Below are 18622 nucleotides of genomic sequence, written 5' to 3'. Positions count from 1 at the left end.
GAAACTGGTAAACTCTGTATTAAATAACAAAGTGAGTGAAAATATTGACAACATAATTACAAAAAAATTTTTCGGGTATCTTAGAAATAGAAACGGTTGCCAATAACTTTGTCAATACTTTCAAAGATCAGGTTGAGTGTATTATGCATGAATGTCCGACACTCTTGCTGAAGAATGCAACTGACAGAATAACCAACTCTTTCTTTTTACCAGAAGCAACAATAGAGGATGTGTAAAAATTATTTGACTTTAAAAGAAAAATCTCCCGGTGATGATGGAATTAAGGTATCACACCTAAGTGACAATATCGAACTAGTTGCTCCAATATTACAAAACAAATCAATAACTCAATAAAAAAAAGGGAAATTTTTTGCGATGAAATCAAAATTGCCCCCAATCAGGCCTATTTATAAAACTGGATCACCCTGTGAATATAGTAATTATAGACCAGTCTCCATTTTATCAACTATAAGCAAGGCAATTGAGCTATATATGTATACACATTTATTCTCATACCTCAAAAAGTACAAAGTGATTGATGAACACCAATATGCGTATCAGAAGGGAAAGAGTACCATTGATCTGTTACAAAATTTCTCTGACATAGTAAATGAGTCCTTGGATAAAGGTATGCATGTTGTTGTAATGTTTGTGGATTTGTCTAAGGCTTTTGATTCCATTAGTCATGAAAAATTATTGAAAAGCTTAGAAAATATTGGGGTGAGAGGAGAAGCGTACAAACTGTTTAAAAGTTATCTGGAAAACAGAATGTGTAAGGTAAGTGTGGCAGGAGTTGACAGCTGCTGTGTAAAACTTAAGTATTTGGGGTACCACAAGGCAGTTTTCTTGGTCCCCTGCTGTACTTGATTTATATAAACGATCTAAAAAGGTGTTTTAAAAAATGTAAATATTTTTTGTATGCAGATGATACTGTGATAATTTCTGTACACAAAAACTTAGATATAGCTGAGGCAAGACTGCAGGAGGAGTTTACTGAGTACCAAAAATGGTGTCATGATAAGAATCTCATAATGAATGGAACAAAGACTAAAGTAATGCATATATCCACTCCTTATATTGCAAGAAGAGATCTTAACCCAAGATTTCATTCTATTGAGTGTATACACAGTAATATTGCAAATTGCACCTGCAAAATGAATATTGAAATGGTGGAGTCAGTGAAGTATTTAGGGTTGATAGTTGATAAACACCTAAACTGGAAAAGCCATGTTAAAATGCTAAGAGGGAAGTTGAGGTGTTGCCTGTATAAATTATCACAATTAAGTAACTGCTCCCCACATAACATAGTAAACATGGCTTATACAGCCCTCTTTGAATCAGTCATGAGTTATGGGCTTGAAGTGTGGGGATCTGCCTCGGATACAAACTTGCTCCCCATTAAAACATTACAGCAGAGAGCTGTAAAGATTGTGAAGAAAAAGCAAAGAGTTCCATTACCAAATACTATTTTAACATTAGAGAATTTGTACAAATTAAAAGTTTTAAAAAGAAAATTTTTTTAAGAAAGAGTTTAGAAATATAGTACAACATAGATACTTAACAAGAAATGAGAGTTTCCAATATAAGATAGGTATGAATAAGTATGGTGATAGACTGACAGAGGTGGTCGTGCCAAAAATACTAAATAAGATGCCAATAGATTTAAGGAAAATAAATAGTCAAAGTGCCATGAAAACAAAATTAAAAAAATATTTTTTAAGTACAAACAATTGAAAAATCTAAATAACAAAAAGAAAGGTGGAGTTTAAATTGTAAAAGATTTTTTGTTTGTAAAAGATTTTTGTTTGTTTGTTTTTATTGTTTGTTATGACAGAAAGACAGTAAATCCACCCCCGACAAGCAGTCATGCTTAGGGGTTGTCTTTTTCTATTTTTTGGCAGTTTATTTCTATGTTAATGTTTCTATCTGTAAGTGCCTTGTTTAAGTTTTTCTTAAAAAAAATACAAATTGAATTAAATTGAATTAAATTTGAATTGTCTGTCTGTCTGTCTGTTGTCTGTCTGCCCTGTCTGTCTGTTTGTTGTCTGTCTGTCTGTCTGTCCGTCTGTCCGTCCGTCCGTCGGGGTGCGGACGCACGGACCAGACGGCCTGATATGTCGCCGACGAACGTGTGTACGCGCGATTTATAAATGTTTGATTCCCGCAAACTTTTTCCGACTTTCGGTCAGTTAGGGCGACACAGGCCTCCACATTTGTGGCACGGACAGGCCTCCGCAAAAGGGAAAGTTGGCGCTGAAAGATTCACGGCGCCGCCTCACAGTGGGCTGGAAGACCGGTGGAGGCGGCCAACGCTAGACGCGTTTTGCACTCCAGAGTCGCTAAAAAGGCCTCGAACCGAACGTGTGACCCCACCAAGGATTGCTCCCCGACCGAGGAGTTCATGGTGGGGTCACACGTTTGGGTTCGAGGCCTGTTTAGCGACTCTAGAGCTCAAAACGCGTCCAGAGTTTTTCTGGCCCGCTGTGCGCTTTGAAGGAAACGTTCTCGGAGTTGGATAACAGTCCGCGGTGAAAGTTTCAATTTTAATTCAGTTATCTGCGTTGGCCGCCGAACAGGGAAGAGGGCTCCATTGCTGCGGCCTGCTTTCTGCCCGGAGGCAGCACACTGAGAGTCGTCGCGCGGTCTCTCTCGCACCCACGGGGCGCCCTGTTCTGGTTCGAGAGAGACAGAGCTCCGTGATTCGCGGTGTGGCTTGCGGGGAGACTACGCGTGTGAGGGGCGCCGAGAGCGGCCAGCGGGGAGCAGTTATGACGAGGCGGTGGTTTCGCGGTGTGCTGACTCTGTTTCAATAGCAGGGCTCGATCCTCGGGCCTCAAGACACGGCGTACGATGGGCCGGAAGACCGGTTGACGTTTTGAGCTCCAGAGTCGCTGAACAGGACTCGATCCGAACGTGTGACCCCACCAATGGATTCCTCGTTCGGGGGAGCAACCCAATTAGGGGTAACACGTTCGGATCGAGTCCTGTCTAGCGACTCTGGAGCTCAAAACGCGTTAGATTTTTGGGCCCGGCCTAAAACCGGTCTTCTGGCCCACTGTGCGGCGGCCCTTTTTTGGCTGTGCCTACGGCTCGGCCCGTGCGGGCCTGCGCTGCCGGAACTGGGGAGTCTATGATCTGCATACACGAACACAACCGGCCTAGGTCAGTCGGGCTGATCCATTGTCTCTACCACGTGTTCCCGCGCTTCCTTTACAAGCAGACGCGCTGTTTCATTTCGAACGTGGGATTCGGTGTCAGCGGAAAAAGGAGAGAGACATGCCGGAGTGTGAACAGCCGATGATAATGGGGGAGGGAGAGGGGGGGAGAGGAGGAGAGAGGAGAGAGAGAAAGGGGAGAGAGAGAGGAGAGAGGGGAGGGGAGAGAAGCCGCTGCACGCGGTGCGCTCGAATTCGCCCAGCACAGCGTCGAGTCTGGCCGAGCATATATCGTGCCGGTGCAGCTGCAGCTTGCGGCCCCACACTGGAAAGGGGAGCGCTGGTTGAGTCGTTGAGTCCGAAGGTGACTTTTCACGCCCACTGCCGGAGTTTCCGCCTGAACCTGCGCCGCTTCTCCGAGCGCGCCCCGCCGCTCCGCCCCTGCAAAGTGCTAAACGGAACATGAGCTTAGACTCGTCGCGTGGGGACAAGGCGCAGTGATCTTTCTTGCTTAGGCCTGCCCGTCTGTCTGTCTGTCTGTCTGTCTGACTGTCTGTCCGACTGCCCCACCCACCTGTCCGACCGCCCTCCCTGCCTTATCGCAGCCCTCTGCAGCGGAACCGTTTTGCCGCCAAGATATGCCGAAGATGTGGCACTGCGTCCTCCCCCTCTCTCTCTCTCTCTCTCTCTCTCTCTCTCTCTCTCTCTCTCTCTCTCTCTCTCTCTTCTCTCTGTCTCTCTCTCTCTCTCTCTCTCTCTCTCTCTCTCTCTCTCTCTCTCTCTCTCTCTCTCTCTCTCTCTCTCTCTCTCTCTCTCTCTCTCTCTCTCTCCGGCTCCCCTCCCGGCCCGCACCTGTCTCGCTGTGAAGCGTGACCACACAGGCTGGCTCGTGCCGTTCTTATCGACACTGCAAGAATGAATGGCCCGCCTACACTGCCAAAAGAATCTGCTTTACTCTCTACAAAAACAAAGCCTTGGAAAGACACAACAGCAGCCTTGAACTGTGCTTAAATCACTCCCTTTCGAGATCTAAAGTCTGCTTGTTTTTGAATTTTGAAAGCACGGGGTGGCTCGTTTAGCAGACTGGGGAAGTGAGAAAAGTAAAGTGAATGACGAGCCAAGGTACCACTTACTATTCCGGCAGTGTTTGTAGTCGTTGCTTATTATTCCGATCCTCGTTGTACGTGGCGGGGCGTGGCGGGGCGGGGCGGGCGGGGCGGGGCGTGGCGGGGCGGGGCGTGGCGGGGCGGGGCGGGCGGGGCGGGCGGGGGGCGGGGCGGGGCGGGGCGGGGCGGGGCGGTTTGGTGCTATCGCCCACATTCATCTCTTCAAACACGCCTCCCTACCCTCCGACCCTCGGCTGCCCTCGGCCCCACCGCGACACGCCCCAGCGGCCCTCTTTCGGGGCCTTCGGGGCCTTCGGGGCCCCAAGACGAAAGGGCAGGAGGCAGCCAGTCGCGTACAGGGAACCGCGGGTGATTGCGCTGATGCGGATGTCCCTACCTCGAAAAGCTTTGAAAGCCAATTTGAGGTGCTCAATTGAGCTCTTTGTTGTTGAACCATACCAAGGTCTGTCTCTCTGTGTTGTTGAACCATACCAAGGTCTGCCACAATTGAGTTCTGTGCTGTTGAACCATGCCAAGGTCTGGCTGGGTTGAGCTCTGTGTTGTTGAACCATACCAATGTCTTGGCTATTCTGAATGTTCTGATCAGCTTGGAGAAAGTCTACATCATCAGCAGCGCCCTACGGTCTAAGCCCACTTCCAAACTTTATCCTTTCCTTCCTAACAATCTTCTGACGATTTTCTTTTACGTAAACTGCAGCATTTTCCGTTTTGATTCCAAATTGATTCGGAAAGCTTCGAGCAGTGCCCTGCACTTTTCCGTTCCGTGCAGTCAATGTTTGTGTGTGTGTGGCTGGCAGTCGTTGGAGCCGAAAGCAGCCGAACGGGGTCGGAAAGACATGCACAAGCACATAGGAAACAGCAGTGGGGCTGGGAACTAGAGCCGGGGCCGCGAGGGGCGGGGGCCCTGGGGGCGGGGGCTGGGGGCGGGGGTGGGGGCGGGGGCTGGGGCAGGGCAATAAAATAGTGCTTGAGGTCCTGACTGCAACACAGTGTCATACAAGGGGCGCCTCACACCCTCTCGCCAAAAGAGACTGTCTCTCTCTCGTGGCCACCGCATCCACTCTTTCCGTTTCCTCGTGATTTGAGTCTCGCGAGGTTCCTGCACAGGATTTAACTGACACAGTTGAGTTGAAAGAGTCCGTTGGTGGTCAGAGTGGACTCTACTCGTTACGTTCTCTGCTGACCCGGTGAAAACACGAAACAAAACACAGCGGGCCGCGAGCACCGCGCACTCCTGGGGATACGGTTCGCACACGCGGAAAGCAGAAAGCAGTCATTTTTAATTCCTTCTTTCCAGTCTTGCTTCTCATTCAATTGCACCCTCCATTATGGACGGCCGAGGGGTGGGGGAGGTCCCATACGAATAAAAGTACAACGCATAAAACTTGGATCGGGTCCAGGAGAGCGGCTCCACTGCCAACTCGAAAACCAAAAGATGGCATGCAGAAAAAGAGGGCCGGCAAGTGCAAATGCCATTTCACCATCTCGCCGTCTGGATTAACGGACGGGGCCGCGTTAACGACAGGGCTCGGAACCGATACGCGCCGAGGCTTCGGGCTGTAAAATCTTACAACGGACTGCCAGTGGGCCAGAAGTCCGGTGGGGGCGGTTGGAACCCCTGACGCGTTTTGAGCTCCAGAGTCGCTAAATGGGACTCGGACCGAACGTGTGACCCCACCAATGGATAGCTCTCCGAACGAGGAATCCATTGGTGGGGTCACACGTTCCTTACGAGTCCTGTTTAGCGACTCTGAAGCTCAAAAAGCTGCTAGAGTTTTGGACGCCTGCGTCGGTCTTCCGTCCCACTGTGCATCGCAAGTTGAGCTCTTTTAGACTTCCTCAAAAAAATTCGCCGTTTTTCTTTTCTTTTCTGTGCGCTTGCGTTGTTTTTGCAGTGTGCTTGTCGGGCGTCAACGCTTCGAGCTGGCCTACCGCAGGATTCTCCCCACGATCTTCCCCCTCTATTTACCTCCGCGCCGACCTCATAACTGACATTTGTGTCCTGAACGTGTCCCAACAGTTATTGCGGCGAGGACGGACAGGGCTTTCTTCTCCTTCCTTTTGTCCCTCCTCCCTTGTTGCCAACAGGAGCGTCATGACACTCGAAAGGCTCTAATTTGCAAGCTTGCTCTTCGCTGGGCATTGTGTTGGGCGAGGTAAAACTGCGTTGCCTCAAATTGGCGAGCTTTTGTCGCGGAGGGATCGCCAGGGCTGCCAACAGAGCGATGGTGGATCGCCAGGGCTGCCAACAGAGCGATGGTGGACCACCAGGGCTGCCAACAGAGCGATGGTGGATCGCCAGGGCTGCCAACAGAGCGATGGTGGATCGCCAGGGCTGCCAACAGAGCGATGGTGGATCGCCAGGGCTGCCAACAGAGCAATGGTGGATCGCCAGGGCTGCCAACAGAGCGATGGTGGATCGCCAGGGCTGCCAACAGAGCGATGGTGGATCGCCAGGGCTGCCAACAGAGCGATGGTGGATCGCCAGGGCTGCCAACAGAGCGATGGTGGATCGCCAGGGCTGCCAACAGAGCGATGGTGGATCGCCAAGGCTGCCAACCTCGCTACCTCGGCGTTTATTACCTCGTATGTTTACCTGCGGCAAGCGTGACGCGCTGCCGCGCCCCTGTCTCAGCTTATCAGTGACACCCGGATTTAAACTTGGCGGTTGGCAGTCGTGGAATTTATCGAACGAAATGCCGCGGAATTCGGCGTCCGTTGGCGAGGATCCTTCTTAACCCCTTTCGTGTTATTGTCCCTCCTCTGGCCGTCCTATCTCGGCTTATCGGGTCAGATCTCACCACGACCGCTATTGACCTTCTATCTCTGTCCATCTCCCCGCCCCTTCACGGCCCCCTTTCTCTCTCTCTCTCTCTCTCTCTCTCTCTCTCTCTCTCTCTCTCTCTCTCTCTCTCTCTCCCTCCCTCTGCTGGCGCCGGCCTCCCTTTGCCCTAGACCTCGGTCCTAGGTGGCACCCTGCGTTGCGACACACCCAGAGCAGGGACTTCAAGATGAATCTGACACTGCCAAAAAAAGGGTTATCCAAGTTACTGGAATTTAGGTGATTTATTTTTTTAGTGACGTCAAGGACACTTAACGTCAACAAAGCGAACAGCTTATTCGGTTTGAATTTGAATTTTCCTCGCAGTGAAGACGACGTGTGTAACGTGGCCGCTCGGGGTAACGCAAGCGCGCAGCTGCCGCTGGGATTTAGAGCGAGAAATTTAATGAAACTGCCGTTGCTCCTGGCCGTGAAGAAGAGTTGAAACGTGTATGTTCAGTTTGGGGATGACGTCAGAGTCTCTCTCTCTCTCTCTCTCTCTCTCTCTCTCTCTCTCTCTCTCTCTCTCTCTCTCTCTCTCTCTCTCTCTCTCTCTCTCTCTCCCTCTCTCTCTCGCTCTCGCTCTGCCCGCCCCTCCCCTCCAGGAAAGCCATAATGCTACTGGGTGTGGCCATGGCTGCGGCGGGTCGCGTTGTAATTTTGTTACACTTTGTCTACGGATCCCCCGAGCCCTCCATCAAGGAGCAAGAAGAAGACTCGGAATGCAGAGTGGTGGTCGGAGGTTTTGGAAGGCGAGGCCGACGGAGCCGGCGAGGACGGTCGAAGCATGTGCGAGCCACTGCCAGAAACCGCGCGCCTTTTCGGGCCGCGTGGGCCAGAAGCCCGGTGGAGGCGGACAAAACTCTGGACGCGTTTTGAGCTCCAGAGTCGCTAAGCAGGACTCGAACCGGACGTGTGACCCCACCAATGGATTCCTTGTTCGGAGAGCAATCCATTGGTGGGGGCTCACGTTCGGTTCGAGTCCCATTTGTCCCAACTGTGTTTCAAGTAGGACACGAAAAAAAGCGGTATTTTAAAGGCGGCTGCCGGGCGTCGAACCCGCGCCCCTCCCTGATCGATGGACTTGCGACGGCCAGGCGGCGACCAGCGACATCCCTTGGCAGCCGTTTCCACACCGCTTGCAGTTCTCGCCGGCCTCACTGGCCGAGCGAATGTCATGCAAATGTCATTTGCAATTTGCATTTTATTTCCTCGTAATTTTGCCTTACTTTCTTATTCCTATTATATTTTTTTTTGCTCTATTTTTTTTTTGAAGGGTGGTGTGAGAAGTGCGTTTTCGGTGGGCGAAAGGAGCGACTTCGTGACAACGAAGGTTTTTTGTGAGTCCCTTTTGTTGTGGGTCGGCCACGCAGTGTCGCTTGCATCGGCCTTCGAAAATAAATACCAACATGTTTTCTTGTGTGGGTTCAAAGTGTAGCCGCCGTTTTTGGTCCCCCTCAAGCCATGCATTATTTCCTTTTCCAGTGGAGTGCCAGGGCGGGCAGGCGCGGCTCGGAAAAAGGGGGAAAATGTCCCGGATTGGGCAACGAGATGAACCAATCTGAGATGAGGCTTTAGTCCGCTTGCGTCCGCTTTGCGCCGTTATTCGGCTGGAGTGCGCTTCAATAAGGAATGACCCGTGACCTCTGCAGGCCGCCGCTCTGTCTCTCTCGCACCCCTACGGGGCGCCCGATGGGTGCGAGAGAGACAGAGCGACGACCCTCGGAATCAGTCTGCTGGCTAGAGGAGAGTGGGCCGCCGAGGACAAATTGGGGCTGGCATTCATTACCTTGTGTTTCCTTTTGAAAGAACTGCGAAAAATGTGAAATGTGGACCGACTTTCCGAGGAATTCCGTGCTAATGTCGTCTCTCTGTCTCCGCAGGCAGGCGGCGCGGGCGGCGTGGCCGCCGACTCGACCGCCATGAGCCTGGCCACCGAGACCTGGACGTCGCCGTCGGACACGCTCGCCGAGGACCACACCCGGAGCACGCCCGCCAACACCTCCGCCGACGTGACGCCCTGGGCCCTGGAGACCCGCCGGGAGCGCGCACATGTAAGCCAGGGGAGTTAAAGTCTACCAATGGCGGGACAGGAGCAGGGTGTACAGTGGGCCAGAAGACCGGTCAGAGTCGCTGAACGGGACTCGAACCGAACGTGTGACCCCCGGTGACCCCACCAATGGACTGCTCTCCAAACGAGCAATCCATTGGTGGGGTCACACGTTCGCTTCGAGTCCCGCTTAGCGACTCTGGAGCTCAAAACGCGTCTAGACTTTCGGCCGCCTGCGCCGGTCTTCTGGCCCACTGTGGGGTGTCTCGGCACGCGCCATCAAGAATTCAATAGCGGCGATGTGTTGCGTTAGCACGGGGATCACGGCGCGGTCCGTCCCGTGCCGTGCGGGGCCTTGTCGACAAGGCCGTGCTCGGACTGCAGAGGCGTCCTTTTCAAAGGGCCTCCCCGGGCAGCGCGGCCAGCGCGGCCAACGCCAACAAAGTGACTTAAATGGACACCCCGCAGGGCACGGCGGGGCGGGGCGGGGCGGGGCGGGGCGGGGCGGGGCGGGGCGGGGCGGGGCGGGGCGGGGCGTCGAGGAGAGGGAGGCCGGTGCGCCCCCAGCGAGCCCAGCCCAGGCAGAGTGCCGCGCTGCCGGGGCAGGTCAGGGAAGGCAAGCCGTAGCACAGTGGGCCAGAAGACCGGTGGAGGCGGCCAAAACCCTAGACGCGTTTTGAGCTCCATAGTTGGTAAACAGGACTCGAACCGAGCGAATGACCCCACCAATGGATTGCTCTCCGAACGAGGAATCCATTGGTGGGGTCACACGCTCGGTACGAGTCCTGTTTAGCGACTCTGGAGCTCAAAACGCGTCTAAACTTTCGGCCGCCTCCACCGGTCTTCTGGCCCACTGTGCGAAGGCGAGCCAAGGTCCGCACCCCACGGGTGGTTTGCTTACCGCGCCGCCGACCATCAGACTGATTCCGCAACCCTGTCTCTCTCGCACCGACTCGCAACGCCCCACGAGTGTGAGAGAGACAGAGCGACGAAACACACCTGCTGCACGTGAGTCCGAGTGGTGAAACTAAAATCAGTCGCTCACTTCCATTTTTTCCTCGGACGGCTCGTTTTGCTTGTTTCAACAGACGGTCCGTCGAGGCGGTGCCCCCCCCCCCCCCCTTTTTCCCCCGGGGTGCTCCTCGGGGTGCTGCGGACCGTGGCTCCTGGCGGGGCGCGTTGCGTCTTGCCGGAGCCAAGCTGGCCTACTTTCGCCGACCGCAAAAAAAAAAAATTAAAGAAAAATACGAATAAAAAAAAAGGAGTGGTCGCCAGAATGTTGCTTAGCGCAAGAAGATGACGTTCCGGTCGTTAATCGGACGTTGTCCGGAGAGGAAGCGAATTATCGCGGCGAAATCGTCGTGGAGGGGGAAAAGGGGGATGGTGGACTCGAACCGAACGTGTGACCCCACCAACGGACTGCTCTCCGAACGAAGAATCCATTGGTGGGGTCACACGTTCGGTTCGAGTCCTGCTTAGCGACTCTGGAGCTCAAAACGCGTCTGGAGTTTTGGGCCGCCTCCACCGGTCTTCTGGCCCACTGTGCTGCAGGCGACTCATTGACAGGGTGGCCAGCCCGCAGGCTTGCCAGACTGGCCAGCCTCCGGGCGTCATTTAAATGAGGGAAGGGTGGGCGGCGTGATGACGGCAAGCTGGTCCAGGCCCTATCCGGGCAGCTGGACAAAACACACACACACACACACACACACACACACACACACACACACACACACACACACACACACACACACACACACACACACACACACACACACAGAGAGAGAGAGGGCCATTCACACGCACGCACAATGGGATGGGGCTGGCCACCGGCTGCCCCACTGGGAGGTGGCTCGCGTCCCCCCTGCAGGGCCGTGGTGGCTTTGTGCTCGGTGGCGGCGGGGCGTACTCACGCGCGAAAAACTAATTCTCTTAGCGTCCCTGTCGTCAAACGCATCCGCCCACCTCGGCGGCCCGCCGCACAGTGGGCCAGAAGACCGGAGGAGGCGGCCGAAACTCTGGACGCGTTTTGAGCTGCAGAGTCGCTAAACGGGACTCGAACCGAACGAGTGACCCCACCAATGGATTCCTCGTCTGGAGAGCAATCCATTGGTGGGGTCACACGCTCGGTTCGAGTCCCATTTAGCGACTCTGGAGCTCAAAACGCGTCTGGAGTTTTGGCCGCCTCCACCGGTCTCCTGGCCCACTGTGCGCCGCTGCGCTGCCGGCCAGCAAGCGACCGACTGTCGGCGGTCTTGTGGAGGATCGACTTCCGGTCGACCGGCCGCGTCGTTACGGAAACTTTCGGGTTCGGCGAGTCGGTGGAGTCTGTCGACGCAACCTCGGGCTTTCATTACCCCGCCCCGGGCCCCGGTCGGCCCCAGTCCCCCTGGGCCGGTTAGCCATTGGGCTCCGACCTCAGCACTCTTTTGTTCCTGCAGTTACTGGCAGGCAGGCGGCCAGACCGGCCAGGCTGGCCCCGGGGTGGGTAGCCCAGGATGCTGTTATTCGCCAGAGGCTGGACAATGTACTTCGTGTCCCACAGGGGACTCCCCCACTGTTCAATCGTCATGTTGGTGGGAAATTGAATTTTCAGTTTGTGTATAATCTCTGCCAACGATTTCACAGTGTGCGCTTTCTCGCGAGAAAAAAAAGGGGTGGCGAATCGAGAGGGGATGGTCACGCTGCTGGCAGAGAGAGAGAGAGAGAGAGAGAGAGAGAGAGAGAGAGAGAGAGAGAGAGAGAGAGAGAGAGAGAGAGAGAGAGGGAGAGGGAAAGACAGAGGGGAGGGGGAGGCGACCCCGCCGGCGCTCCCCAAAAGTTTGGCGGGGCCGACCGGAGCAGACCAGAGCAGACCGAGGGTACAAGTTGAGTCGCCCTAGTCAATTACAGAACTGTTTTCCTCAAATCGACGCCTCGGATCGGCATGCCCGGCTTAATCCAGCGGCTGGAGCGGAGCGGGGCAAGCGCTCCAGCAGAGTGCTCTGCTAATGGGCGAGGCTGCGTGCAACCGGTGACCGGACGGCCGGCAGGGGGGCTCTCGTCTTTGAAAAACAGTGGCCCAGAAGACCGGCGCAGGCGGTCGAAACTCTGGACGCGTTTTGAGCTCCAGAGTCACTAAACGGGACTCGAACCGAACGTGTGACCCCACCAATGGACTCTTCGTTCGGAGAGCAATCCATTGGTGGGGTCACACGTTCGGTACGAGTCCCACTTAACGACTCTGGAGCTCAAAACGCGTCCAGAGTTTTGGCCGCCTCCACCGGTCTTCTGGCCCACTGTGGTTCCGTACGAACTTGGCAGGTGTTTGACTCCGGTGGTGGCTAGCGTTCCACCGTAAGATGCCCCCCTCCCTCCCGCCCTGGCAGGGAAAGGGGAGGGGGTGTCCGTGATTGAAGGGCTCGCTTATCTAAGGAGGAGGTCCTCGCAGGACCTCCCAGGACCTCCCAGGACCTCCCTGGGACGTGCCGCGGCTACAGAGGGCCCGCCAACGCGCCGCGAAGGGCCCACCGACCGGGAGCAGCTCAAATTTTCTCCGCTTGTGTTTCTTGCTCTATGACCCAATCTATGGCCCGATCTATGACTCGCTCTGCGATTTCCGCTTCCGCTTTTCGTGTCTCTACACTGTCTTGACTCCAGCCTCGCGTCTGCCGGGGGCTTAAGAACAAAACAAGTTTATCTGACCGCAGTATTCATTCGCAAGAAAAAGCACATAGTTCGCTGGTGGCGTGTGTGTGTGTGTCCAAACTAAATGCAGTACAGTAGCTGTTTAGCCAGTAGCAAGGCGGGGTCGTCGACCCCCCCATCGCGAAGGGTTAAAATTATCCCGAAATTATCTCGGCCCACTACTGCCCTCCTCCCCCTCCTGTCTTCCCCCCTCTCTCTCTCTCTCTCTCTCTCTCTCTCTCTCTCTCTCTCTCTCTCTCTCTCTCGTCCGAAAAGTCTTGGCGGCCCGTATCAGTGCGCGTGTAACTTTTATCGCTGCGTCGAAACGGCGACAATGTGTGCTTGCTGTTGTATTCTTCTGCTGGCCGCACCGCCGTAAATAGAAGTCTCTCTCTGTCTCTCTCGCACTCCTGCGGGCCGGCCCAGCAGTGCGAGAGAGACGGAGCGTCCGTATGCAGACTCGTCACGTGACGCGAAAAGCGGCCGAGTGATGGGGTTAAGGACTCGGGCCGAGATAGCATCAATGGCTGTCTCTTTTTTGCAAGTTTTTTTTTCTGCTTGATTTATTTTGGGCGGGTAGGTCTTGCGAGTAGCCTGGGCTGCCGCTGACTGCCTCGGAATGGGCGCAGTGTTCTCCTTCATAGCCCAACTTTTCTGATACTGAGGCTCACAAATCAATGCCTGCCAGTCCAGAGCGATGATAATAATAATAACAATAATAATCCTTATAATAATCATCGTCGCAGTAATAATCGTTGAACATTTTGACCAGCAGTTGTTTTATTTGGTAGCGCAGTGCGGGTTCACACCTTTTAGGGCCCGAAGACGTTTTCCGCAGACCCTCCCTGTACCACAAAGACCAGGCAACCCCCTTCTCTCTCTCCATCTCTCTCCCTCTCTCTCTCTTCCTGTCTCTTACTCATCCAGCCCCCGTCCCCGCTCCACGGTCCCTCGTCTGGTCGGGAAGTGGTGCTAACCTGGTCGGGATTAGGGGTCCCCCATAAAGCAGTGGGCCTTCCCTCAGTCTCTCTCTCTCTCTCTCTCTCTCTCTCTCCCCTCCGCTGGGGTGTTTCTCGCGTCATACAGCATCGCGAGAAAAAAGGAGGAAGGGGTATTCGAACCGGCGGCCCCTCCGCTGCCACACCAGGGCCGTGGTGGCAATCGGCAAACGCTTATCCAGTAAATGCGTTTGGCCCATTGGCCAGCATTGGCCAATCAGAAGGCGTCTGTTTCTGCTCTCCCCCGCTATCTCGCCCGCCTCGGCGAGCCTCGGCCCGCAACGCCACGCCGACCTCGTCGGGCAAAAACTCGAGCAGACGTTCGGAATCGGGGGGGGGAGGGGTATCTGGCGGAGCCCCGTTGCACAGTGGGCCAGAAGACCGGCGGAGGCGGCCAAAACTCTAGACGCGTTTTGAGCTCCAGAGTCGCTGAACAGGACTCGAACCGATCGTGTGACCCCACCAATGGATCCCTCGTACGGAGAGCAATCCATTGGTGGGTCACACGTTCGGTTCGAGTCCATTAGCGACTGGAGTCAAACGCGTGTAGAGTTTTGACCACCCCCACCGGTCTGGCCCACTGTGCCTTGTCTATCTTCCACGCAACCCCTCGTCTGTCTCTATTTTTTCAAACCATTTTTTTAAAAATTTGAGACTCCTTTTCTTTGTCACACCTTCTGGAATCTGTGTCTGCTGCCGAGCTAATGCGTGCTCTGTCTTTCCCCCCACAGGAGCGCCCCCTGTCGCCGCGCGGCTGGTCCACCTGGTCGGACTGGTCGACGTGCTCGCGGTCGTGCGACGGCGGCGCCTCGTACCAACTGCGGCGGTGCAAGTCCGCCAAGGGCTGCCGCGGCGAGGCCATGCGCTACAAGATCTGCAACATGCAGGTAAAGGACTGACACACAGCACAAACTGGTTTTGTTACAGCGCACAGTGGGCCAGAAGACCGGAGGAGGCGGTCAAAATCCCGGACGCGTTTTGAGCTCCAGTGTCGCTCAATGGGACTCGAACCGAACGCGTGACCCCACCAATGGATTGCTCTCCGAACGAGCAATCCATTGGTGGAGTCACACGTTCGGTTCGAGTCCTGTTTAGCGACTCTGGAGCTCAAAACGCGTCTAGAGTTTCGGCCGGCTGCACCGGTCTTCGGAGCCGCAGTGCAGTGCGGGCGCCTGCGTTCCGGCGGGTAGGCAACCCGCGGACTCGCCTGTTGGGCGGCTTGCCTACCCAGTCGACTGCAGGCGCTCGCGGGCAACGTTCCGGCCAAGGACTCGGTCGCCTTGCAGTGGCTGCAATCGCCCCCACCACACCGCATTGAAATGTCGTTTCTCGCTGCGATTTGCGTCGGTTTGTTTCCCGCCTCGTTTTTCTCGCGGCTCGCCGAATCGAAACCAATTTTTATCCGCGGCCGCGGCGATGTGGAACAAAAAAGAAAAGAATGGCTTTTCAACGACTTTTTAAAATCAATTTTGTCGCGCCCGGCCGCTTTGCGTTTGTTCTCATGCAAGCGGCGACGCCGTGTCAAATTAGAAGGGGAGGGGGGTGGACTTGGCTCGGTAACATCGGGAAGTGAAAGCAAGGGAACTGGGCGACGTTCAAGACACCAAAGTGGAACTGTCGCGATCCCCCTTGCCCCTCCCCACCCCCTTCCCCTCCCCCTTCCCCTCCCCCCACCTCTGTGGGACGCAATCACAATCTGTCAGGAGCAAAAGTCAAGAGCGGCCGTGATTAAAAATTCGTTTGCGGGGCGCGACGCTTTGGCGGCATGGCCGTCTGCACTGCAAAAAAAAGGCACCGCCAAAAAAAATTAATTTTAAAGCGATTTTACCCGTAGTTGTTGGCTCCGGACGTTTGAATTCCGCCTTTTTTTTTGAGTCGCGTGGATTTGAAATGGTTCTGCCGATTCGAACCTCGCGCCGCGCGAACAGAACTAATTGCGATGAAGAGGGGAAGGGGAAGGATGGAGGAAGTTTGGAGAGAGGAGGGGGGGGGGTAGTGGTAGTAACTGTGTGTTGATGGGGTGGAACTCATGCAGTACGCGGCCCGACTCGTGTTGCTCTAATCCGGAGTGTCTCTCTCTCTCTCTCTCTCTCTCTCTCTCTCTCTCTCTCTCTCTCTCTCTCTCTCTCTCGCAATGACCACGGATTAGAGGCTCACTGGAGGCGCGACTAGTGAGCGTTTAGACACGCCGCAATCGCAGAGTACGCGGAGCGACAACCCAGCTGCGGCCGCGAGGGGGCGGGGGGTTACAATGCTGCCAACCTCTTGGTATGAACTCGAGAAAAAAAGTTCAGAGTTTCAATTATGCAATAGCGAACCCTAGGCTCCCCGGCCCATACACAATACATTAATAACATTTCGCCAAAGTGTAAATTTTGAAGAAAAAACAGAGAACGCCAAGAAAAAGAAAGGCGGGAGGGGGTGTCGAACCCGGGTCTCGCGGGTCGGAAGGCGGACGCGCTAACCACTGCGCTAACGCGGCGCAGGCAGACGGGTTGAAAATAAGGGAGGTTTGCACGCTGCGCCAATTAGCCGACCCGAACGAAAGCGGCAACAATTAATGTATTCCGAAGTGACTTCTGCCGGGATAATGGGGCGGCTCGACCCCGGGCTGGCGCGCCCCACCCCGCCCCGCCCCGCCCCGCCCCGCCCCCGCCACGCCACGCCACGCCCCACCGCGCCGACAGCGGCGGTAATACTAAAGTAGCCTAACTGCCCCTTTATCTGCGATGCCTTTTTCTGCCGCGGCCACAACCAGCGCGCCGGATTTAAATATCCTCGGACTCGTCTTCTGCTCGCGAGGCGCCGGCCCTCTTGTTGTTGTTGTTGTTGTTTTGTACAGTGGAGTGTCCTCACTTCTGTGGGGCCACTCGGCGCGGAAAGAGAGTAGTGCCTCGCCCCGTTGGAGTGTGTGTGTGTGTGTGTGTGTGAGCGAGCGTGAGTGTGCACATGCGAGTCGCTAAATGGGAGCAAATTGGTGCAAAGGGGGGAAACCGAGCGGCCTGTCGCGACTGAGCAAATAGTATGAGGCACAGGGGGAGGCTACACCACACACACACACACACACAACACACACACACACACACACACACACACACACACACACACACAGAGAGAGAGAGAGAGAGAGTGTGTGTCCTTTCAAAAAGGGAAAATGGGTGTTGGAACCGCGCTGCGAAAGTCAACGGCTCTGCGTGTGTGGATGCGTGTCTACACGTCCCTCCTCCCCCCCCTTCCCCCTCCCCTGCTTTTGTGCTTGGCTCACGGGAAAGACCGACGCTGCTATACTCGATTTTGTTTTCCATTTGCACTACTGGAGAGGGAGTGTGCCAAAGTCACGGTCACAGCCTGACGTCTGACTACTGTCACTATGCTTTGTTAATTTTTTTTTACTTTTTTTCACCTTTTTCGTATGTAAATAAGCACCCATTTTTGAAACCTTGTTTCCAGATTTTTGGTATTTGTCTTTTCTAACACAGACCCTTGTGGTATTTAAATACCACTAGGGTCTGTACTGAGAAAAAAAATGAAAAAAAAAAAATTTTAAAACTTTTTTTTACGGTGTGCCCGCAGCCGTGCCAGGACGCCGTGGACTTCCGGGCGCAGCAGTGCGAGGCGTGGAACCGCGAGGAGCGACACAACCGCTTCTACCGGTGGACGCCGTACCACGACGAGCAGCGGCCGTGCTCGCTGGTCTGCAGGGGGGAGCCCGTGCCCGACGGTGTGCCCGACGGCGCGCCCCGGACGCGCGGCAAGGGGCGGCGACGCCGTGCCCGGAAGCGGCGCGGCCGCCGGGACCACCGCAAGGAGGTAGGTCTACAGTGGGCAAAACTCTGAACGCGTTTTGAGCTCCAGCGTCGCTAAATGGGACTCGAACCGACCGTGTGACCCCACCATTACATTGCTCTCCGAACGAGGAATCCATTGGTGGGGTCACACGTTCGCTTCGAGTAACCCGAGCCCCAGAGTCGCTAAGTGGAAGTCGAACCGAACGTGTGACCCCACCAATGGATTGCTCTCCGAACGAGGAATCCATTGGTGGGGTCACACGCTCAGTTCGAGCACCATTTAGCGACTCTGAGGTCTCATCTCTGGATTAGATGTCCCTGCGACCATCCCTCTGTAGAAGTGTCGCCACCGGCTTGCCCGCGGCACGGCGGCCTTCCATTATGCAAGCTCGACGTACCTTTTAAGTGACTCGCCGCGTATCGCCCGGCCGTGGCTCGGCCGTCGCCGGCAATTGAATTTGCCCCGAGTTGGGGGGCGGGCCGGGGGAAAAGTTGTAACTCGCGTGCCGCCAGGACGGCGACGACAACGGGGACGACGAGGAGGAGGAAGAGGACGACGACGAGGACGAGGACCACGTGGACGTCGGCTCGGGTCCCATCGTGGAGGTGCTGGCCCCCAAGGCGCAGGACGGCACGCGGTGCCGGCCCGGCAGCCTGGACATGTGTATCAACGGCAAGTGCCAGGTAAGCACAAAAAAAAAACCTTCAAAAAGTGGGGATTTGAACCCAGACTTTCGTGTTCCGAACAGGCCGCTCTTGCCGTACTCTTCTCATTTGCCATGAAGTACGAAGCGCCAGCCGGCTCAAAATGGCATGAAAAAAAAATCTTCAACGTTGCTCTTGCCGGGATTCGAACCGCAGTCCTCCGGTGGGGACCCGCAAGGCGTGCTCGCCACTGCCGCCGCCACTGCCGCCGCCACCACGCCTCACTGGCTGGAACAAGTCGCCATCCCAGGAGCATCGGCTGCTTGAGATTCATAGGGCGGCGCGGGCGATAAAGAGAGAGGGAGAAAAAAGGAG

At 55.1% G+C, this 18622-nt stretch overlaps 2 protein-coding genes across 2 annotated transcripts in view; both read left to right on the top strand.

Moving 5' to 3' along the window:
* Positions 1–9025: 9025 nt before the first annotated feature.
* LOC117644675 (ADAMTS-like protein 3) lies at positions 9026–17940 on the top strand. The gene is made up of 4 exons (XM_034384286.1): positions 9026–9157; positions 14546–14701; positions 17388–17535; positions 17915–17940. The coding sequence occupies exons 1-4, from the start codon at positions 9026–9028 to the stop codon at positions 17938–17940; spliced, it is 462 nt and encodes a 153-aa protein (XP_034240177.1).
* Positions 17590–18622, top strand: part of LOC117644791 (protein madd-4-like) — a 30239-nt gene continuing 29206 nt past the window's right edge. The window contains exons 1-2 of the mRNA XM_034384410.1: positions 17590–17624; positions 18116–18286. Of these exons, the coding sequence (XP_034240301.1) occupies positions 18263–18286 (24 nt within the window). The 5' untranslated portion in view covers positions 17590–17624; positions 18116–18262. The remainder of the gene's footprint in view (positions 17625–18115; positions 18287–18622) is intronic.

Source organism: Thrips palmi, unplaced genomic scaffold (genome assembly GCF_012932325.1).
Source record: "Thrips palmi isolate BJ-2018 unplaced genomic scaffold, TpBJ-2018v1 HiC_scaffold_18, whole genome shotgun sequence".
Classification (NCBI taxonomy): Eukaryota; Metazoa; Arthropoda; class Insecta; order Thysanoptera; family Thripidae; genus Thrips; species Thrips palmi.
Note: the sequence above shows the minus strand (reverse complement) of the source record. Positions and strands in the feature narration are given on the sequence as shown.

Bases quoted from the DNA above. Each gene is read 5' to 3' on its own strand.
- LOC117644675 (XM_034384286.1), top strand. From the start codon at position 9,026: ATGAGCCTGGCCACCGAGACCTGGACGTCGCCGTCGGACACGCTCGCC. The intron at 9,158-14,545 runs GTAAGCCAGGGG...TTCCCCCCACAG, and splicing joins CCCGCCGGGAGCGCGCACAT to GAGCGCCCCCTGTCGCCGCG. The intron at 14,702-17,387 runs GTAAAGGACTGA...GTGTGCCCGCAG, and splicing joins ACAAGATCTGCAACATGCAG to CCGTGCCAGGACGCCGTGGA.